Below are 24627 nucleotides of genomic sequence, written 5' to 3'. Positions count from 1 at the left end.
ATGCACGAATTGAAGAGAAACAGCTAGAAAAAAAATATTAAAATATGTTGTTGTTGTTAGCTGCGAAGTCGTGTCCGACCCATCGCGAACCCATGGACAACGTTCCTCCAGGCCTTCCTGTCCTCTACCATCTTCTGGAGTCCATTTAAGCTCATGCCTACTGCTTCAGTGACTCCATCCAGCCACCTCATTCTCTGTTGTCCCCTTCTTCTCTTGCCCTCAATCTTTCCCAGCATTAGGCTCTTCTCCAGTGAGTCCTTCCTTCTCATTAGGTGGCCAAAGTATTTGAGTTTCAACTTCAGGATCTGGCCTTCTAAAGAGCAGTCAGGGACTGACTGACCGGTTTGATCGCCTTGCAGTCCAAGGGACTCGCAGGAGTCTTCTCCAGCACCATAGTTCAAAGGCCTAAATTCTTTGGCGCTCAGCCTTTCTTATGGTCCAACTTTCACTGCCATACATTGCAACTGGGAAGACCATAGCCTTGACTATATGCACTTTTGTTGATAAGGTAATGTCTCTGCTTTTTAGTGTGCTGTCTAGATTTGCCATGGCTTTCTTCCCAAGGAGCAAGCGTCTTTTAATTTCTTGGCTACAGTCCCCATTTGCAGTGATCTGCAGTGATCAAAATATTGTGATTTGCAAATTGAAGTTGAGCGATTTTGGAGGAAGAATCAATGGTTGTATACCAATAGTAATAGAGCTCTTGGAGCAATACTCAAAGGGCTTCCTAGATACATGGATATTCTGAATTTATTAGACCTGAATATTCTGACTGCAAAAACACCACTGTACTCAGAACTGCCCATATACTCAGATGTTACCTTTAACCACTCTTAGGTCCTTGGTTAGGACTTGAGCTGTTAAGTTTTTACCAAGCCTAGTCTGTGAGTCAAATTCAAGATTAAATACTACTACTACTACTACTAATAGTAATAAAAATAAAAATAAAAATGTAGCACTTTAGATTATGTGCCAGCTATCCAATTTTTCATCCTCTATGAAATTTGTCCAACTATACTTCATTTGGGACATATTCAAAAGTAAGTTAACAAGACAGTAATGCTTTCATAGATGGCATTGCACAATCTCACATAAGTCACTGTAAATATGAGTAAGAACAGGTTGAAAGGGAGCAGCTAAGTGGAAGAGAAGAGATGGAAAAGAATAATATACTTTTGGTTGAAATGTACCATTGTTTATTGTTAGAAATTAAATGGTTGCTACTTTAAATGATAGTTTATTGAAATAATAAGATCAAACTGTTGTACATGACCTTCTGGGTCTCTTTTGCAATAAGCAATAATTTAATCTAACCAAGGAGATGTAGCTTTAGACTTGAGAAAATTAGTTTAATGTTAAATCTGATGCATGCCTGGAAGACCAGAACTTTGTTCTTCAGAGTGAAAAACTGTTCTTTGGAATCAGAAAAGTAAGGAAACATCTTTGTGGTAAGCTTCACTTAAAAATTGTTTGTCGTGCAACAATGTCATCTGAACAAACCACTGGCACATTGAATAAACTGGCAATAATGTGGGATATCTGCCTGCTATAGAATGACAAAGGTTAAGAGATCAAATCCACAGAAGAAAACAACTTGGAATTAACAATGTGTATTTTGAGAAAAGAGAGACACACCCTCTAGGCAGATGGCAAGAATATTAGTGTATGAAAATAACTAGCACATTGAGAATTTCCCAGTGTATTTCTCCCTTGTTTTTGGCTTGCTTCTATAATTAATTTATGGAAAGTACCTAAATTGGGAATAAACACCAACTCACAAATCCCCTCTAATCTCTGTCTGTATTTCTGAAATGATACCCTTAAGGTACAGTCTTCTAAAATGATTAAGCTCTTTTCTTTTAGCTTTTTTAAAATAAAGCTTTTTAATATTTAGAAACAGTTGTAGCAGGTATTAGTGGTCTGGACTGCCCTCAGAACAATTTGAGATGCAATTTATGGTTGCCAGTTGTCTGCCTTCTCACTACTTCACTGCTTTTCAACCAGAGCTAAAAAAACAAAAACAGCTCCCTTGAAAAGAGAGCAACATCTTTCACAACTCTGATTGCTTGTGCTCCCATTTAGGGCCTGGCTTGATGATCATTTCTCGCTTGGAGTTGGAAGTTCTTTCCTTCCTTCTGGGCTAATTTTTCAGCCATCGCAACCAACCTTCCTCCTTGACTCCTCTGCCTGAGCAGTGTCTTCTATGTTTTGAAGAAGACATAGATTTCTACCAACTGCTGTTGCTGGTTTTGTAGAAGGTTTCAGTTTTCTGCCCACAGTGTTGGAAACAAAACAATTATAAAGTAATGTAAGGATTAATTCCTGCAGGGGATCTGACATTGTCACCCATCATCACTACTATTGGTTGCTAGGTATCTCTAGACAAGGTGTGTCTAACCAACCAGTGCAGAACACTCTGACTATGGCCAAAACAGAAAATCAATCCAATTGATTGTCAGACAGTGACAACAATTCATTGCAAGTGACTCTTGTACAAAATATGTGTGGATTGCCTACACATATTTTGTGGTCATGGGTGGTCTTGTCAATGTTATCTGGGAGGAGTTTGATCCTGTGACTCTGGAGGAAGTGGACAGGATTATGGGGAAGCTGAGCTCCACCACGTGTTTATTGGACCCGTGCCCTTCCTGGCTGGTTTATGCGGCTCGGGAGGGGACACGAGGCTGGCTCCAGGCAGTGATATCCGCATCTTTGAGTGAGGGTAGTTTCCCCGCCGTCTTGAAGGAGGCGGTGGTGAGACCTCTCCTCAAGAAGCCTGCCTTGGACCCAGCTGTGTTAAACAACTTTCGTCCGGTCTCCAACCTTCGCTTTGTTGTGAAGGTTGTTGAGAGCATGGTGGCGCATCAGCTCCCTCTGGTCCTGGATGAAGCTGATTATCTAGACCCATACCAATCGGGTTTCAGGCCCGGGTACAGCACGGAGACGGCATTGGTCGCTCTGGTGAATGATCTCTGGAGGGCTCGGGACAGGGGATATTCCTCTGTCCTAGTCCTATTAGACCTCTCAGCGGCTTTTGATACCATCGACCATGGTATCCTGCTGCGGCGTCTCAGGGGATTGGGAGTGGGAGGCACGGTTCTTCAGTGGTTCTCCTCCTATCTCCTGGGACGTTCGCAGTCGGTATTGGCAGGGGGGCAGAGATCGGCCTCGAGGCCTCTGGTTTGCAGAGTTCCTCAGGGGTCAGTCCTCTCGCCTCTCCTGTTCAACATCTATATGAAGCCGCTGGGTGAGATCATTCGTGGTTTTGGAGTTGGGTATCATCAGTATGCTGATGATACCCAGCTTTTTATTTCGACCCCAAACCACCCCAGTGATGCCCTCGACGTGATGTCCCGTTGCCTGGAGGCGGTTCGGGTCTGGATGGGGAGGAACAGGCTTCGGCTCAACCCTGACAAGACTGAGTGGCTGTGCGTACCGGCATCTCGGGAAACCCAGAGTATTCCATCTCTTTCTATGGGGGGTGAGTCATTACCCCCCGTAGATAGGGACCGCAACTTGGAAGTCCTCCTAGACTCACAGCTTTCTTTAGAAGATCATATAGTAACTGTGACTAGGGGGGCCTTTGCCCAGGTTCGCCTGGTGCGCCAGTTGCGGCCCTATCTAGGCCGGGATGCCTTGCGTACGGTCACTCATGCGCTCGTGACCTCTCGGTTGGACTACTGCAACGCTCTCTACATTGGGCTGCCCTTGAGGACCACTCAGAGGCTCCAACTGGTGCAGAATGCAGCCGCGAGAGTCGTGTTGGGAGTCTCCCGATACTCCCATGTTACACCTTTGCTCCATGAGCTGCATTGGCTTCCAGTTGTCTTCCGGGTGAGATTCAAGATGCTGGTAATGACCTTTAAAGCCCTACATGGCATGGGTCCGGAGTACCTTAGGGAGCACCTGCGGCCGGCATCAACTTCCCTCCGCCCAGTGCGCTCCCATAGAGAGGGCCTCCTCAGGGTGCCACCGGTCAGAGAATGTCGACTGGTGATCCCCAGGGGGAGGGCCTTCTCTGTGGGTGCGCCGGATTTGTGGAACCATTTACCGGTTGAGCTCCGGATGGCTCCCGACCTCCGCTCCTTCCGATGTGATCTAAAGACCTATTTGTTTGAACAAGCTGGCCTGGTCTGATGGGTTTGGGTTTTATTATTGTTTTAATGTATTGTAATTTATTGTTGTATTGCATAGGGCATTATGTTTAATCTTTTCTTAATTTTTGTATCTTTGTATTTTAGTATTTATTGCCCTGTTCACCGCCCTGAGTCCTTCGGGAGAAGGGCGGTATACAAATTAAATTATTATTATTAAATTATTATTATCTCATTAGTTTCAGTGGTATAATGCAGAGGCTTCTGATAGATAATGCTTGTTATAATTAGGGAACTAATTAGCATCAAATTCGTCTGCAGTGTTCTTGGTGAAACAATGAAATATTTAATGGTACCTTCAAACAATTCTGCGTCAAGATTTTTAGAACCATCTGTCTGTCCGTCGGTTTGTCTAATAGTACACTTTCTCCTTGTCAATGTCACTATGGGCGACTAACCTTTTCTTTCTATGTCCTTTCTGCAGAACCACCTACGAAAGATGGACAGCCACATTAGCACATGAGGGAAACAGGCATAGCTAAACCTGGTCACTTAGTAATGACCCATCTCTAGGATGCAAGTTTAAACAATGCTGGTCTTTGGATCCAGCCTTTTCAATGATGTAGTTGTGCTGCCATTTTGATCTTTGCAGGCATGTTGTCATTTTCATGAGATTTCATTAGTTCATTGAAGAGGCTGTATATTCTTGATGAGGCTACATAAATCACTCTTTGGGAACTATGTAGGTGTCTCTTGAGGAATAGGAAAACCGTAAGTGGGGTGTTTGGCCGAATGCCCATCTTGTCAATATTATGTGTTCAACAATATCTAGCCAAATGCCTCTGGAGGCCCACAAGAATGAGCTATGGAAGTGATTGTTATTCCCTGGATTCAGACCTATTTGTAGCTGTGATCAGACATGCTTTTGCGGTGGCATACAACATACATGGATAAGTTGCCTGCTTGATGTGACTGAATCATTCAATTGTGCCAGATGTAGAGTTTAGCAACAGACTCATACACCCATTCAGGAGACAGAATACAACAGAATAAGAATTGCCTGCTGTTGATATTTGTTTCTCTGGCCTGTAAAACTTCATGAATTGTCTATAAGCAATTATCTATAATAAACTTCCAATTTCTGGTAAAATGTGGGCATTCACTTTTTGAAATTTTGGAAATACGTTCTAAGAGGCATAGGTAATTTTTCCTGCCATTAGCTCTTTGGTTTTCTATGGTTAGTAGCTCTGTGTAGTAATGTAGATAAATCAAGATGCTATCCATTTCAATACGTAATAAGTTGATACATACACTAATATAAACTTATATAATACTCTGCAACCTGTTTAGTTTACATATTTCTATTCATTTGAATGACTTTTTTTTAGTGAGATCAATTCTTGATTTTCTGGTTAACTCAGCATGAAAATCATTTCTGAGTCTTTGTTGTCCAGATGCATCAAAACTGTTCTCATCCAGATCCCAAAGGTGCACCGTTCTTCTCTGCCATCCCTGCCTGTATATTGTATGACGATAATCTCATGCACTTGATCTGCCTGAATCACTATTTACTCTTCTTCTTCCAGTCCCCAAAGTCTAGAACAACGTAGCGTAGAAATAATGGCAAATGATACACTAAATGGCCTTATGAGCCACAGAGAATAAACACAAAGAACAATGGTTTTAAAACTGAGCAAAAGCAAGAGTTTCTTCTGGTATCTTCATATTTTCAGGTTACTGATTCTGCTTTGGGAAAACGATAGACCTCTGGACGTTTTGGAGTTTTATAAGCCCACTTGTACATTTTTAATTGATTGATTTCTTGGCAAAAAGTTGTTGTTGACTCTTAATGACCAGAAACATTTTTCTCCATGATAAACTGCTCCTAACTTGATCCTTCAGCAATTCCACAGTTGCACTTATTGCTACGATGATTCAGTCCATCCACCTTGCTTCTAGTTATCCTCTTCTTCTCTTTCCTCCCACCTTTCCCAACATTAGAACTTTCTGTAGAGAGATGTATCTTTGCATACTGTGTCCAAAGTAGGAGTGTACATTATTTGTACATTACCCAGTCAAACAAACAAATATCAGTAAGCAAAGTGCCATATAGCATCCCATCACTAGTTATAGGAAACTGACCTGATACCACTAACCAAGAACAAGTTCCTCCTTTGGAAGGCCAAAATCTGGTCATTTGGAACAAATACTATGGAATTAGATGCATTGTATGGATTGATCTGGGCTTGGTAAAATCTGACATAAAAATGATGAAAGTGGGTGGGGGGAGAGAGAGATGGGAATAGTAAGGATTTCAAAACAGTATCAAAAGAATTCAAGTATAAATATACTAACTCTCATCATTTATAATTGAAATATTTTATGTTGTTTGAAAAACCTTTATTACTCCCATTTCTCTTTCTAGCCCCCATAATTAAAACACTTTTGAGGATGAATCACTCCCCTAAGTAATAAGTAGTTTTACCCAATTAATTATACTATTAGTTAAATATGTATTTTTGTAACATGCATATTCACCTAAGTATTTGCTTGAGTTACCAAATACATATTTAAATATGTATCATACATTTTAATGCATAATAATTATTTGTGAGAAAGCAGTAATCCTTTTGAGACAGACCTTGCTAGGGAACAGAAACATACACAGGCAACAGAGGTTTTGCTTCACCAGAAATATGGCTGCCATGTTGCATGCAGGAAACTGGAAAGTTGCCATAATGGGGAGATAGAGTAGATGTCCTTGTGCCATAAAAATCTGTAATACAGTAAACATATACAGCCTCTTGCAAAAATGCTCCATGCATATAAACTGCAAAATCAGTTAAAATAACCTCCACATTATGGTTCATGTACAACCAGGTGTTCAAGCTCTGCACTTTCCCAATTACGGTAGTAAAATACTCCAGAACTTCTTTCCTTAGCAGTAGACTGGATTAGACTCTTACAATATAGGTATAGGTTTTCTAAAATTATTTCTTTTGTGTCAACCATTCCAAATTTGGCTGAGATTTGGTGATGGCAAAAACCCCAAGTTAATAAACTCAAGTGATCCTGAAGAAGCTAGCATTTTTATTAGCAAACTAAACTATTTACAAACTAAAAGGATGTCTTACATTGTTTGTTACTGGATGAGTTACTGTTCATGATTAAGTCTATATTACAAGCATCCTTCTATTTTCTGATTACTCTTCTGTTATTTTAAGAAATGTGCTTTTCTTCTATGCCATTCCTTTCTCTTCCACTGAATTCCACAGCCTTTCTTTTTATCTACTGTATGAGCTATAAGTAGTGGCCAGTCCTTTTTTTGTAAAAAAATAAAATAAATGGTGCCAGAACTCACACACATCATACAACCCGCCTTGCCTACCCTACAAGGTTTACCTTTGTAGTTGAAAAAAAACACCCTTCAATTTTTAATGTATTTAAAAGACTAGGATTTTGTTCAAGGTAAGTTAATACTATTAATGTTACCATGCACTGTGTGGCTTTAAATTACAAGAAGGCATTTTATTAATCTTTTGGGACATTTACCATTGGCATATATCCATTTAGTTTAATGAGTGGAAATGTCAGCTTTCTATGTGGAATGAAATTGGCTCAATAAAACAAAATTTGGTTGCTTGTAAAAGATTGAATTATTTTTAAGAAGTTGTCAAACAAGGTGGAAAAATTTACATTTGGAGTTTAATATAGATATTGACTTGAAACAAATTAAAGTTGAAACTTTGTCAGTGAAAAGATTACTTTTAATTTAAGTTAAGTTAAACCCAATTTAATAAATAGATCTGATTAAACCTCATACTGCAGGTCTACCTTTACATCTGACAATACATAATTAATATATTACTATTATTATTATTATTATTATTATTATTATTATTATTATTAATAATAATAATAATAATAATAATAATAATAATAATACCTCCAAATCACAAGACATTGGCTTTATTCTTATTCTTTCCCTCTGCAGTTTGAATATAAAGTATAAAAGACCAAAAAGAGATTTTTGTAGACATCCCAGCCTTTGAACTACCCAAGGAACCGAAATGGCAAAGTTTCGCTGTTGGGCAAGCTTCCACGCCAGCCGCCTTTCTTTCCTCTCGCTTCGCCTCTTTTTAACCTCACACACACACACCCCACCTTCTCTAAGGGAAGGCAAAAGGCTGTCTCACCCTCTCGGGAAAGATGGCCTCCATGTTTATGTGTCTCCCACTGCCACCATTTGCTTCCACACCACATGGTCCGACCCAGCCAATCAAGCCAAACTCTGGCTGTGGTGCTCCAGCACCTCATGGCTCCTCCTAGAGGAGGCAGACAGCACCAGAGGGGACCCCACACCGTACTGCCAGCAGGGAATTTTCAAAAACAAACGAGGATAGGAAGGGAAACAATAGGAAAAGAACACAACTCTGGAAAATCCATCGAAAAAAGATGCCAGAACTCCGTTCCGGTGTGTTCTATGACAAAAAAAGCCCTGGTAGTGGCTAAGAAACCTTTAAATGCTGATCCTATTTACTTTCCCACCATGTGTGAAAAGGTTTTCTTAAGTTTTGCTTAGCTGGGAGATTATGGGACTGTTTGCTTCCTCACCTCACCTCCATCTCCACCAGCATCCAACTCATCAAAGGCCGACAGAGGAAGACTTGCCAGTTGTTCTCTACTGTTCACAGCTCTGCTCACTTGTCTCTCTTCAGGATATTTGGATCAGAGCCGCCACCAATTTATGGAACTGCTGTGTTTCAGGAAGTCATGCACTCTAGTTTTTAAGCATTGAATTCTTCCCTCTCTTATAGAGATGTGCAGCAGCAGTTTCTTCCTCTTCTTCTAAGAAACAGCTATTCTTCCAACAGCCTTGCCACAATATGCACTACACACCGTCTGACCATCTTGTGTTTCCTTTTTAAGCCCTCTGGCTCCACCTCCCACAAGATAAGGTGCCTACATGACAAGGACAAGCTCTATGATAATGTTTTTGGGGCATCCTGTCACAATTTTCAAATTAGTTAAACAGGTAAGCAAGTCAGGATAAAAATGATCGGTCCTGGAACGACATCTGTTCTCAAATAATGCACCCAGAAAACGTTTGCTCGCTGAAAGCAGCTCACCCAAACACTGATTACTCCAAAGTATTACAGTGCTCCAGTTGAGCCTGCACCTTACTGGCTGAGTTAGGAATAACAGGAAAGAGTTGATAAGGTTTTGGAGGAGGATCACCATGATGACACAGTTGGTAGTGTGCAAATGCTTTCTTCACAGGGATCCATATTCATTTTACAATACTCTCTGCTCACAAATCACAAACACAATCCCCCCACAGATTGAATGGCTATTTAATCATCACCTCACCCCCACCCAAAGGACACACATTTACACATGCTTATGTCACTTCACTTGTGCAGATGTTACTTCAGTAAACTACATCTCACCATAGTTGGGGGAGACTGCTTAGACAAGTAGGTTACCTGCTGATGGGCAAAGTTAAAACTTCCAGTCTCTTTATCTCTGGTCTAGAGCAACAGTTAGATGAAGGACTGTTTTCTGTTAAAGAATGATGCCAAGCTACCCTGTTTTCAATTTCTCACTTGGCAAGGAGAGGCTCTTAACCAGGTGTTTGATACATGACTTGTACTCCGATGTACACTAACCAGGGGCATTAGGTTGGAAAAGGCTGTATTAATGGTTTGACGCAAAAGGGGAACCAATCTCTTCAAGGAAAAAAAAAGCATTTTAAATGCCATTATTTGAATTTACTTACACAGCCTTTGTAATTGGATGAAAACAGAAGATGTGGTGGCTTAAGCTCCTGCTGGTTCCCACAGGGAGTCTCCAAACTCTCTTCTAACAACCTTGTTATATTCTCCAGGCAACTCCCGGAGCAGCCAACCAGATCTGCTGCCATCAGCCCCCTTCCTCCCTAGAAATTCTATTAGCCACTAATTTACCAAAGAAGAGGCAAATGGCATCTTCTTGCCTTTTGGTGGGTGACCACTGCTGGTCCATGAAGAATTCTAAATCTTTGTTGTAAATAGCAAGATAAGAGACCTACAAAAGAGTTGAAAAGAAAAAAGGGAAGGAAGAAGTGAACAACTGCTTTTTGAATAAGTTGATCTTGGCCGCTCTCAAGAACTATACGTACCCACACACTTAGCACAGGATCTCACTGAGACATAGGTACACATACCAGAACAAATCTACACAGCCCAGATCATAGACTTCCTTTCCAAATTCACTGAATGCCAGCCCAAATTCACTGAATGTCAGCTGGGATGGGTCCTTAATTGTTTTTTTTAAGCTAGCATCAGGGAAAAACTATAATCCTCCAAAAATGGCAAAACGGAGATTGCCCACTGAGAAGGGAATGTCATATTTCTGATTGGTTCCTCAACTTTTGTTTTTCCCAGGTTTGGCGAGATTCTGGTTATCTCCTGAATGGTCAGGTCAGATAATTTTCCTTCAACTCTTTTAAACTGTAAACCTCTCGGAAAAAAATATCCCCACATGCACGGTGTCCTTCTCCATCCTTTGCCCACCCATTTTTTTGTGGTTTGTCTTACGAGGGACTCACGCCTTCAGATTTATGGCCCCCAAGGGCTGAATGCAAGGCCAGGTGGGTAGGTCTCAAGGCAGCCTATGTGAACACACACAGAGCCTTCTTGTCCTGGTGCTGAAAAGAGGCATGTGATGATTTAAATCCTCACAAGTGGGATTTAATGTTAATGAATGCATTTCCAACACAAAAGCTGCCGAATGAAATAATGAACTGGTGGAACCATTAACATTACTTATTTCTCTCGCATACGGCAGATAATTTCTTTCGCATGTGACAGTTCATTTAAAATTAAGCAAAATTAGCCTTTCCAGTGGGTGAGCATAACGTTTTTAAAGGGACACGAGAGACTGATTATAAGCTAGAAATCTAAGTAACCAATGCATTGGGCTTGCATTACCTTACTGAGATGTTTCATTCTACCACGATTTCTATCTTGCCTTTCCATCAAAGTCAGGATACCATACATGTTCTCACCTCACCTTAATTACCAAAGATAGGTCAATCTGGAAGAGAATGAGAGCTTCATAAACCTGGATCTTTCTGTTTAACATTTAGATGCTTAAAACCAGATGGGGATCTGTTGGATTATGACAGCGTTGTCCTCAGTGCTACCCCTTCTCGACAATCACCTCATTTCCTCTTGCCTCCAACAGTAAACGGCAACACAAATGTGTCATTGTTTCACACATATGGATACTTGTTTCCTATTCTGGATAAAGTATTTGGCCTCTGGACAAGATTATTTCCACATGGAACAGGATTGTTATCACTTAATAGAAAATAATTATCCGATGCAAATTGCCCCTTTGTCAGGTCTAGAAAGCAGCAAGCTTCAGAAAGGATTTTAACTTACTGCTTAGCTGACTGTTGAATTACATGTAACTTTCAGAGATAATGCCCAACTTTTATTTATATATTTTTTTTCTTGAGATGGTGGGGCAGAAGACATTGGAACATAAATGCAGAGAACCTTAGTCTTTTGAAAAATGTGTGTTTTAAAAAGAGAATAGGGCATGATCTGATATATTTCAGTTGAGATTCAACAACATCAGGACATTCCCTATCCAAAGGATGTAGTTCCTAATAAGCCCATGGATTTCAAAAAATCTTGCAAAGAGAGTTAACTAAATAGAGGATTCAATTTACCATTGTTGAGAATGGAAGAGGTACATAAAAGAGAACTTCATGTTAGCTTTGATGGTTCCCTGTAAAATGAAACTGAGTTTTGTACTTTGGCTGAACTGAATGTGGCATCTCTGGCAACTCCTGCACTGCAACCAACTGCATACATCCAAACTAACATGCATTAGCAATATGCAACATTAATATTCAATAGTAATTCCTACATTTTTGTCATTTAGATATATTTTACTCCCTCGGAAATCCTACAACAGCTTCCCTGCAAGTAGTCCTCGACTTACAACCATAATTGTGACTGAAATTTTGGTCACTAAGCACTGTGGTCATTACGTAAGTCATTATATGACCAGACCCAAGTTTACAGACCCATTTTTACCACAGCCATTAAATTATTAAGTGAATCACATGATTGTTAAGAGAATCTGTTTTTCCCAATTGACTTTGCTTATCAGAAGCCAGCTGAGAAGCTAACAAATCATGATCATATGACTGCCAGACTCTGCAAGCACTGTAAATATAAGCCATTTGCCAAGCCCCTACATTGTGATTGCATGACTACAAGGGTGGTCCAACAGTCGTAACTTTGAGGACAGTTTGTAAGTTACTTTTTCTGAGGCCATTGTAACATTGATGTCATGGTTCTGACAGCTGAATCTCTTCAAAAGAACTTTGAGGCATTATATTCCTTAAAGAATCTTTTATTTGAGAAACAAAAAATCTGCACTACATAGTTGAAGCCAAAAACTGAATTCCCCTTCCCTGGCACAAAGTAGCAAAGCACAATTCCCTCCTCCAATTAACAGTCATAAATCACATTCCCCAATTAACTTGAAGCGCAGGCTTTCTCCCTAGCTCTCCAGCCCACCAAATCTCTATCAACTCTGGACCTAATAACCTTGGGTTCCCAGGGCTGAGTTATTATTGTTATGACTAGCTGGACTCTCATCCACATTCCCCCTCCCAGCATCAACGAACTCTAAAAGCGATAGAGAAAAAATGGCTACATTTCCATCTGTTGTCAAACCAAGAACATCCAACTTTGCGATCTTTCATGAGAAGTTGGAATTGATTGACCCTTTTCCCCCCAAAAAAACTTCGTTTCCTTGCACATGGCAGTAGATTGCGAAGGAGAAATGTCACGGGGCTGGGAGTCAGGTAAGGAAAGAAAGTCAGTTTCTGGGGGGAGCAAGGATTTCTTTCCTTACCTGCCCCACTTGTTCTGAGGCCGCTTTCTGCTCAGACGCATTGCTCTTGCCAATGGCCTGACTGCCCACTTCAGCACCCTCCCTCCCCAAGCCTCTGCGCTCCCCCTACTGCTTTGGTCAGCCTGCCAGTCCCCACCTCAACACCCTGCCCACCGCTGCCCAGCATGGCCATCCTGGGGCTGCAGAGGCTGGCCTGGCACAAGAAGGGCACACACACCACCCTCCCACTACCATGCAGGGTAAGGTTACCATGCCCGCCCCCGCCCAGATGCCCTTGCCTCCCCCAAGCATTTTTTTTACTAACCTGCCTTTCAGCTGCATTCCGTTTCTCCGTTCACTTCTCAGCCTTCGCCACATGCTTGTGGGACTATCGGTAAAAAAAAAAAAAGTTCCACCAGACTTTCTAACTTCTTGAGATCTCGTGAGAAGTTAGAAAGTCTGATGGAACTTTTTTTTTTTACCGATAGTCCCATAAACACACGGCGAAGGCTGAGAAGCGAATGGAGAAATGGAATGCAGCTGAAAGGCAGGTTAATAATAATAAAAAAACTTGGGGGAGGCAGGGGCAGGCATGGGAACCTTACCGTGCACGGGTATTGATGCAGGTTGCTCACAGATGGGACTGAAGGCCTAGGACTGTGTCGATGGCACGCGTGCTCACAGAGAGGGCGCTGCATGCCACCTGTGGTATGCGTGCCATAGGTTCACCACCACGGGTATATAATATCACAAAGCTTTTTACATTATTATGCTTTCACTGTTCTTGAGGGTAGACTTAAGGCATACTTTATGTCTAAAGGTTATGCCCTTGTGAAAATGAAGCGGTTTAAATTACTGAGTTTATTACTCTGCATATTTCATTCAAGCAACCATCTTATACCTCTTACCACTTTTTTCCTGGATAATTAGAGAAAACTTATGTACACCATCTCTCATTCAGCATGATTATTATAGCCAAATTCTCCGCAACACAAAATAAGAATCACCAGCGATTGAATATGTATTATTATTTCTTGTTTCTCATTCCTACCCAAAGGCCTTCAAAAAAAAATGTGCAAGTTTTTTGGAATAGAATGAAACAATTATATTACAGAGGGCCAGAGTAGTGTGTGGATGTATGCTAATAGCAAACATAAATGAATTTGGGAAATCATGCAAACATGGCTTCAGGGATTCTTCCCAATCCTTAAAAATAGCTGTGCTGCAAGCCACATGATTGGGATTGGGTGTGTGTGTGTGAGCTTTCAAATGGAACAGCTGGCAGCATCCCAAGCCAGTACCCATAGGATGCATTGGAGGAAATTCTCTGGAATATTTTTCTCCACAATCCCCAACCGGATCTGGCCTATTTTTGAATCTTCTTTTGCCTTCTCCATACGTGGCAAATTTATTCTCATTCAATTCAACTTTTAGAATTATCCCACTGACAGATGGGCAAAGTCCTCATACTTTATATAATTTCTTCACAATATTCCATTGGATTGGAACCAATGGAATTGAATATAGGAAAATTATTGTAAAATTGAGGAGAGTAAGATATTATGCAATATATACATAGAACAAAGTTAAATTATTTAAGGAAGGAATTTCTTCAGCTAGTCAGGAAATAGGTTTATATTTCACATTTACAATATCAATATTTGTTAAGCATATATTTAGCTGTTAAAATGTCATATCCAAATGTTCCAGGTTAATTCAAATATTTGCAGGGAGTTGAAGACTTTTTTTTCCCTGACCCAAATGTTTAATATCCTCACTGGATTCTCTGAAGCAAAGAAAGGGGTCTGAATTTGATGAAGTAGGATTTTGATTACTACTTAAGAAGTAATAATCAAAGCCGGAAAAATTATCTTTTGTTTAATATTCAAACCTATTCTATTAATATGAAAGACAAATAGAAAAATATTTTTAGTAGGTCAGTTCTTGAAATTATGAAACTGACATCCATGGTATATACCTGCTGAGTAGAATTATAAGTGGTTGTCAGAAAAAAAGAGCGTATGAACGCAAAGTATGTTACATATTTCTAAATTTATTTTTATTACTTGTAAACATACAATGTTTGAAGTACTGGATAAAGCACTTTTTAGTTTTAAAAGTAGACATAGAAACTGTTAATAGATGCTAACTGTATTTTATCACAACCCCAAGTCCACTGACTCTTATTTAATCTATAGAAAGTAAACATGAGAATATCCATAGACATATACACATATGGACCCAAATACATATAGACCCACATGCATGTACTACTTTCAAAGGCATTACTTGAAGCTTTCAGTGAAAGAGGTTTCCTAAAGGAAGCTTAATTCTTTTTAAGGCCCAACATTTATATTTTTATGTTAAAAGCTTGGGGTTACGTTGATCTATTGTTAAAAGTTTAGTAATTAAAGTAAAAATTAAAAGGCAGAATGAAAATCCACAGTGCATAGAAAATCCAACTGGTATTCAATAGAACCTCTTAAGACACAGATTTAGGCTTGTGGTTGCTCAGCCATGGGGGTAAGTTTGCTCCCTTAAGCTTAGAATTAGTGTAAGCATTAAAGAATGGGATAAAAATTGTATTTTTAGGTAACTGTCACGCCATTTTAGAATGATTAGGAAGTAGAATTATTGAGGATAGTGTTTGAGGTGGTGAAAGACCTAATTAACATTGCTTAAAAAAACACAACCCAGCACTCTTTCCTTTGAGCTTCAAAGTCAAAACCACGTACAGTATGTATATCCACGTACTTGTTTTTTTAAAGAACTGACTTCAACGGGGTTTTAAACAATTTAAACTAACCTGAATGAGTGGCCTTCAGATCTTTTTGTTTTAATATTCCTTTTTTTAAAGAAAACAAGTTTTATTAGTTTTTCAAATTACAACCTATATATTTAGAAAGCATCATGATACCTGGTTAGTCATCAATTAAGTAGCAGAGTTTTCAATACATAGTTCGGGTTACATTATCATAGCATCCTTCTCTATTTCCCTCAACATTCAATAAAATGTATTTAAACTAAAAAATTTCTAGGAATAGCATAGTCAATTAAAGAAGATTTTGTCAATCCAATTTCGATAAGGTATATCTATATCCTGTTATTAAATTTTATCTAATTTTGATGTTAATTATAGTATCCAAGTTTAACCTTTACCATCCCAAATAGTATTCACAACCCAAAGTTCCCTTATCTTATTACACCCAAAATTGTATCATCTAACAGACACCCAATATTTAAATAGCTAGCTTCTGCCTAATAAACATTGTTTATTTCATATCCTAATACATAACAAGTTACCAATCGGAGAGGCTATATTTATCAATCTACAGTACTTCTACTTATACATAACCAAAATTTTAACATCAAACATAGGTTCCATAAGCCAAATTTCCATTATATCAATATATAAATTTATAACATTTGAAATAAGCTTAGTAAATACTTAAAACACATTTTAATTCTATCTCATGAATATTTTCTATTTCAGATCCTAATAAGTCAATAATTACTAACAAAACGACCTACGATAATTCTCTAGGAATTCATATTTTAAATCTAACTCTAGGTTTCTTTTTTTGCCAGCTGGGTTTCCAGACTCTGGGCTTTAAATTGCCAAGTATGTCTTCATTTGCTCGCATGTATATTATTTGCACCAGAGGAGGCCAACCAACCATCAGCAATATACAAAAGTTGAACCATTTATAGTCATTATATTGTTGCCATGTTAATTACACTCTCTTTATTTGCTCTGACATCTGTCTGTGGTTCAGTCTGGATTCTTCTTCCATCTGGGTTGATCTGTTTTGAGTAGAAATCTTATCCAGTTTTATAGTTAGTAATTGACTGTCCAAACTTTCTACAGGTTGTCTTTGTTGGTCTTCGGCTTCCTCTATATTGGCATCATTATCTTGCATGTAGTGTACTTCTGAAATTGTAGGCTACTTAGAGAGGGTCAGAAGCTGAGTATTGTTTTTCCCTAGTTTGTTGTTGGTCTTTTAAGATTGTCTGTCATAGTAGTGGTTCCTTGTACTTTAAAAATTGTAGGGTCTTTGAGTAAAGTCAGGTTTTGGATATTAGCTTTTTTCAGTACTTTGTTGTTGTTGCTTATATTCCTCTGTCTCAATAGTAATACCTTCCAATTTTGTTATATTCTGAAGTGTAAATTCTTTAGTTGTAGTCTGGGTTTCAATATTTTAATATTCCTAATGCTTCATGTGGTTATGGACAAACTTTGGGAGTTTATAATATTTATATACTTTTACCCAGACTTACAAAGATTGGATGTGTGTCATCTGGTGCGATTTGTGATTGGAGTAGATTGTAATGAGCCTATCTTCCACCGCAGCATCTCAATGACTCTTTGTGCATCTCTGCATCCATATAGACAATCTAATAGCTTTCTATTAACTCTGTCTATTGTTCATAATCCTAATAAAGAGTGATTAGCGATCCTAAAAGAGTTGGCCAGTTTGGGACTACTTGGAAGTTTGTCTGTTCTTAAGCAAGGTAAAGTCCACGAGATCTTCAAGCTCAAGAGCTGAAAGAAGACTCACTGAAGAGAAAAAACAGCATGGAACCTAACATGTGGATGCAATTGGCAATGGGGCCGTGTTGGAAGGTAATACGGTAGGAGAAAGAAAATCCAAGGTGTTATCTGACCAATAGTCATCAGCTAGATCCCGTCCAGCTGCTGATTGCCCTAGTTGTATCTGCTGGTTAATGACCGCAATAAAGGTATTTGTATTTTGCTCCAATTGTGAGACATGAAAAATGGCCGCTAAATTCTGTAATCCCGTCTTAAAAATCTAAATGGTAATTCTAGCATTTAGAAACAAGAAGGGTATATATAGCTAGGCACCCATATATATTAAGCATATATCGTAACTAATAAAGATATGCTTAGTGTTGTTCTGAGGCTAAAAATTAGAGAACGAGAAAAAGAAAATGCTCATTTTTGGACTTTTGCATCAGACTTGTGCCAGGTTTTCAGTTGGGATTGGAAATCTGCCCACAAAAGAATGCAAACCAATTTGTGAAGCTTGAAGTTGGGAAACTGATGCCGTGTGGTCCTTGATACTCTCTGAGTATATGCTTGTTTTCTTGCACGTTACCCAGTTAGGTATCATCATCAGTGAGGTGATGCTACTTGACTCTTTTACAGCATGGCTAATTTTTCTTCTTGCTATCCCTTAAATGAATCAAAAAGGGGAGAAAATGAGAAGGAAGGCTCTCTTCTCCCACAGACACACATACCATAGTTCAAACAATTCCTTTCTGCAAAACCTTATCATTCCTTCTTCCGACTTCAGCAGCAGGCTTTTTTATTTTTTTCCAACTCAATAAAGTGTTAGGAAGATGTTGAAACAAAGCAACAAAGATGATTAGAGGACTGGAGGCTAAAATATATGAAGAAGAGTTGCAGGAACTGGGTATGTCTAGTTTAATGAAGAGAAGGACGAGGGGGGACATGATAGCAGTCTTCCAATATCTCAGGGGTTGCCACAAAGAAGAGGGAGTCAAGCTATTCTCCAAAGCGCCCGAAGGCAGAACAAGAAGCAACGGATGGAAACTAACCAAGGAGAGAAGCAACCTAGAACTAAGGAGAAACTTCCTGACAGTTAGAACAGTTAACCAGTGGAACAACCTGACTGCAGAAGCTGTGAATGCTCCAACACTGGAAGTTTTTAAGAAGAGACTGGACAGCCATTTGTCTGAAATGGTATAGGATTTCCTGCCTGAGCAGGGGGTTGGACTAGATGACCTCCAAGGTCCCTTTCAACTCTGTTATTCGATTAAGAAAATATACAAAAGGAGCAGCATGTCTATCCTTCTGACCTCCCACTCTGAAAAAAGAACAGGACCACTGGGAGAGGAGGAGAGAGAAATCAACAAAAAACTGAATTTGAAAGTGAGCTAGAACAGAATTGGGGTTGTGGAGAAAAAAACCCACCCCTAAATGTACTCCTAGACTTCCTGTTTAGGAAGCAGCTGAGGGTGCTGCCAACTGCTCTTAGTCTAAGCTCCCATCTCACCTTTGGTCACAGATCCAGAGGAGAATATGTGCCTCACTGTGTATAGGGTCATATAGACAGATGAAGACAAGGAAGCAGAAACATATACTGTACTGTGCTTATGCAATGTGCTACTCCGTAATACAGAAGAAAATACTTATGGCTGCTAAGGCCACTGCTGGTAATAGGATTGGAAAGAATTCTAGATCCCAGGCTCTACCCGTTTCTTCTCTTCTGCTATACTTGCAGTCAGACTTTGAGTGCATCTCTGCAATGCTTTTTTCCAGAGATAAGGACAACCTCAGACACCTTCAAGGTAAACACGGAGAGTTTTAAAAAGGCAAACGTATTCATACCCATTTCTAATGCGCTAGTGCAGGGGTCTTCAAACTTGGCCCTTTTATGACTTGTGGACTTCAACTCCCAGACTTCCTCAGTCAGACATACTGGCTGAGGAAGTCTGGGAGTTGAAGTCCACAAGTCATAAAAGGGCCAAGTTTGAAGACCCCTGCGTTAATGGGATAATATTGATTTGAATAGATAAAAACAGATAGTGACCAAAAACAGACACGTAAAGGATTATCCTATTTTTTTATTAGAATTGTAAAGTGTCCCATATTCATTTTATGATGCAGTTCATCATCCTACCTTGATGATATAACTTCTTTGTATTCAACTGGATTTCCCTTCATTCTGTTCTGCATGTGGCTATTCATGTTTCACTATTGGGTAGTGTAATGCTGCCCTGCCAATATTTGTGCTCAGCTGATTTATTTCTCAAGCATTAATTGCAAAGCTGGATCCTTTCATCTACAATTTTTGAATTTCACTTCCACCTTGTAAAAAAGAGAACATTTACATTATTATTCCTACAGAGCGTCTTTCTTTTGTAAATTTCCTATGTGTACTTACAATTGCAATTTTATTTATATACCAAGTCCTGTTAACTCAGACTGTAGCGTGGATAGGTTACTCATTAGATGTTCCGGGCAATAGTACTAAGGATGTAGGACAGGCACGCTGGCTGAGGAATTCTGAGAGTTGAAGTCCACAAGTCATAAAAAAGCCAAGTTTGAAGACCCCTGATGTAGGAGATGATCAGGTTGAGTCCAAGAGTGGGGTCAAACACGTTCATCAATTTGGAGTCCCTTCAGGCCCACAAGAGATCTAAGTCCAGCCCCACGCTCATCTACTGCCAATTTGCCTTGATTCTTGTACTGAGCTAGCATGGATTAGACTTGTACTCATTTGAACTATCTTGGTTCCTGATTTCTTGTGCCTGACAAAGGCGGTGTGTTCTGTTATTATCATCATATCTTGATAATACTTGTTATTTTAACATGCTAAAAAAACAGACTCAGTATAAAAATATCATTTTAATGTTTAATAATCAACCCCCTAGGTAAAATACATCTTTTGGACATATAAATTAACAAGAGTGAAAAAAGCAGCATGTTTGGGAAGCTGAAGTCTCACTGGAGGTCACATGAATTGACAGTATTAAAGAAAGAAGATGAAATAGCTGATTTTGAAAAGAAAAAAAAAACAAAAATCGGGCATCCAAATAGTTACTTTTCCCTTAGACATTTTGTTGTTTTTCAGACATAAATTTTGAATTGCAATTCAAAGTACAAAAATACCTAAATTTAATAAAATGAGTTATAAAATAATTTATTTCTCAGAAACATAAAAAAGCCATCCGGGATTATATACTTTAAAAATTAGACTTCAATGCAGTTTACCCTTTTTCACTTGAACAAAGACTTACCTGGCCTGTCAAAGTCAAATTATAGTGCTAAGTCAATGACAAATTTGGGGATAATCATAGCTAAGAATGTGGCATAAGATGGCCACACCTCGTGAAACACTCTGTCGGGAAAATAAATTAGGAAGCAAATATTTCTTGTACAACATCCTTCTCTGTTTCTTAAATTTATTCCGTACATTTTTCAAAACAAATCAACAGAGGAAACATGATACTGCTAGACCTTCCCAAGGGGCCTGTAAACCCAAATCACTTGCACTTCCTCTTTTTCTTCTATTAAACAGGTGAAATCGCTACCTCCATTTATTTTTGTATTCCATACCTAGGTCACCTGTCAATTTGTCTACGTTTCCTTCAAAGTTTGCATGCAAATAAACTATATGCAATTAAGCAGAAGTATTTTGAGACACAGATTTACAAAAAGAGTGTATGCAACTGAGGATATGTATTGTTTTTTTAAAAAAATGCTTTCATCTTGTCACTCCCCCACCTCCTACCTCTACATTCCATCCAATATTCCAGGAATTGTAAAAAAAAACATTTAACAAATAATGTATCTCTAATGCATCAATAACTTGTCCTTACAAACCAAGATGCTCTCTTTGTGGAATGGTTACCGATACACTCTCTGTGCTGTGATAGCCCAGTCTGCTTTTTGTGGAAGGAATAAAGCTCCAACTCAGATCAAGCTGGGTTTTGTTGTGGTTTTCTTTTTCTTCTGTTTGATAAGAAATAAACTTTCATCCCTGGTGCAACTATTGCTTGTGTGGCTCCTCTGCTTTTTCTTTCTCTTCTGCCTTTTTGCTGACCCCAGAGAAATTTGTCGATTTTCAGTTTTGCCATCTGCCAGAAAGCCAACACTTTGATGACGACGAGTTTTCCTTTTGCACCTCTTATGTGCATTCATGTGGCCACCTCTAGGAAAGCACTCTTCTATCGCATAATTGTTTTGAGCTTCCTTCTTACGCTTCCTTTCTTTGATTGGATCTGCATGAGATTTTTTCCTTAGATTGTTATGATCTCCCCTCTTGCCATGTGCCTTCCAAACTTCCCTCTTTTTCTTATGTTTGTGTTCTTCTTGATCACACTCTGTATGTGGTCTTTTCAGAGTCTTTGGTAAAAGGCCAGCTTCCTGAAGTTCTGCAAAATAAAAACACGATGATACTACACTTAAAACACAGAACACTGTATTTGTTACCTCCCTAATATCTAGCTCTAATTCTAATTTCAGTCTATGTTTTGATACATTGAGAGGGGGTTCCTTCTCAAATCTTTTTATTAATGCTGACGTTTTTGTTTTATGAGATTGTTAGCCACCTAGAACATCGAGATCAGATAGTACACACATGAAATATTGTTACAACCTATGAGGAACTGGAGTTTGCAGTTTGGCCTTCTGACCTTCCAGAAGTCCTGAGCGTCTGTTGCAAAAATCAGGTGGTTGATTTATTTGCATTTTTAATGGATCTGTGGTGGATTTTTTGGGTGCAAATGGGAACACTTGGCATTTTGGCATCTGAAATTCTTCAATTTCCATCCTTAAAATTTTCACCAAACAGCTCAAGGTTATGCTCTCAAAATTTTTTTTTTTTTAAAAAAATCCCATTTATATCCCGCCCTTCTCCGAAGACTCAGGGCGTCTTACAATTAAAGCACAAATCAATGTGCTTAGCACATTGCAAGAAAAATGACAGGTTCGCATTGAGTTTGGAAGGTTTAAAAGGTAGAAATAAAAACAGAGTCAGAGGCAACCTATTCACATTCTAGCTTTATTTTTTTTTTAAAAAAAATACTGTGTCACCAGACATTGACTATTTTGTCACTAAATTTTTGCATGATCTTGGGTTATTGGAGGGCTGCAGGTGGGGGTGCTAGGGACCAGATGAAGCCTTCTGGCAAAGTTACCCATCGTAATCTAATCAAGTTAAAAGAGGCAGTAAACATAATAGTAGCTGGCTAAGAGATTTTTTTAAAAAAGAACAAGATCACTAAATATATATATCATACCTTGCACTTTTTTCTCTGCTCTCTGGAGGCTCCTCTTGATATCATATTTATTGTCATAGTAACAGATAAATGGGTAAGTAGGAAATATTCCTCCAAACATTCGCTTCTCTGAGCATTCCTGCAAATCAGATTTTAAATTATTCTGATACCTCTGGTTAATGCAAACTGAAAAGAAACAAATGAAAGGAATTGACCTAATAGCTTTTCCATTGGTAGTAAAACGATCCATTTTCTCTAATAATGCATACTGAACCTGCTGGTTTATCCCAAAAGAAGACGGGCAAGACTATACAGATTATAATTGCAAATGTAACATGCATGAAATATCACTACAAATTTAAGATGCAAGTAAGTGAACATATCTACAGATTAATCTAGGTCAGGGGTAGGCAACCTCGGCTCTTTTATGACTCATGGACTTCAACTCCCAGAATTCCTGAGTCAGCAGGAGGGTTATTACTCCCCTATCAGAGGGCGATGAACCGTGGCTCATTCGCATGGTGAACATCAAAGAAAGAAATCCGAGGCATATTTTACTGTAAAACTTTTAATGAGAAAACAAAAGACCTAAACTGACTACATTCTCTCATCAGGCAGAAGAGAAAAGTAAAAAGTAAAACTAAAGTGAGAAACTTTTTCTAGACATGCGCACAAAACAGTCTGAAACCATAACATAGCTGGACATGTGAGATTCACTATGCTTACATGATAAGATAATAACACAGGTGGAGAGAGCAGGGGAAAATGTACAGACAGGAATGAGTGAAGCTTGCAAAACTAAAAAAACACGCAGTGACATCCCTTTCTTTTGTCAGCGACGCAGACTTCAGATAAGACACATCTTCTTGCGCAGATACGCGTGTTGGGCTGTAGGAAGTGGCTTGTTCAACATATCAGCAATAGCTGACTCAGGAATTCTGGGAGTTGAAGTCTATGAGTCATAAAAGAGCCAAGGTTGCCTACCCCTGACTGATCTAGGTTCATTTTTCCTATAAATTCACATAATCCTGAAGTTACAACTAGTATCATCAGTAGACATAATATGCTTCCGTTAGGACCAGGGGAGCCTTAACAGTAAGTTCAAGACCATCTTTTGGTACCGTATAGCAACAAAATTCCTAAGCTATCTTTCTTGCCTATGAGAAAAATGTTCAAACCTGGAACAAATCCAAAAGAGAGAGTGAAACTTTCTATAATACAATGACTCCTTTCTATGATGTTTTGTTGATTTTGACTTGTACAGAGCAAAAGAAATCTCTCCAAACCACATCTTGTTCTATCTACAACTGTTGCTGCTGTCTCAGTTTTGTAAGAAATTCCATCTACGCTTGTCTTCTAGGTTCTGGAATTCAAACGTCTGGGATGAAAGTAAAAACTCATTTTAGTCAAGAAATCCAGGCATTTTACTTACTTATTTTATTAAATTTATATGCAGTTCATCTCACTTTACTCTGGTAGCATTATCTTTCATCTAAAGATCACAATTTTAGAGCAGCAGATAAAGAAGTCACAATGAATAAATTTTTCTGCTTTTTGTAGGAAATAATGGTTTAATCATATTGGAGTGTTATTTATTTATTTAATAATATTTGCTCATTGCTGCAATCACAAGGATTCTGGGCAGCGCAAGTAACCAAAATTAAAATGTTACAAAAGATTCTTTTAATACAATAAATAATTGCATGACAATCATATTACTGGCCAAAGACTCGTGAGAATAAAAGGATCTTTCTAAATGAATGAAAAGTTAGCTACATAATACTCCAGAATTTGGAGGCTATTACTGAAAAGGCCTATTGTTTTGTCCTGGTCCACAAATTCTGGTAGACAGGATGGAGATCACAAT

At 38.9% G+C, this 24627-nt stretch overlaps 1 protein-coding gene across 1 annotated transcript in view; it reads right to left on the bottom strand.

Moving 5' to 3' along the window:
- Positions 1 to 20378: 20378 nt before the first annotated feature.
- Positions 20379 to 24627, bottom strand: part of ZCCHC7 (zinc finger CCHC-type containing 7) — a 153612-nt gene continuing 149363 nt past the window's right edge. Inside the window, exons 8-9 of the mRNA XM_081318425.1 lie at positions 22782 to 22899; positions 20379 to 21914 (exon numbers count right to left, since the gene is read on the bottom strand). Of these exons, the coding sequence (XP_081174551.1) occupies positions 21454 to 21914; positions 22782 to 22899 (579 nt within the window). The 3' untranslated portion in view covers positions 20379 to 21453. The remainder of the gene's footprint in view (positions 21915 to 22781; positions 22900 to 24627) is intronic.

Source organism: Vipera berus (assembly GCF_964194415.1).
Source record: "Vipera berus genome assembly, chromosome: 2".
Lineage (NCBI taxonomy): Eukaryota > Metazoa > Chordata > Lepidosauria > Squamata > Viperidae > Vipera > Vipera berus.
Note: the sequence above shows the minus strand (reverse complement) of the source record. Positions and strands in the feature narration are given on the sequence as shown.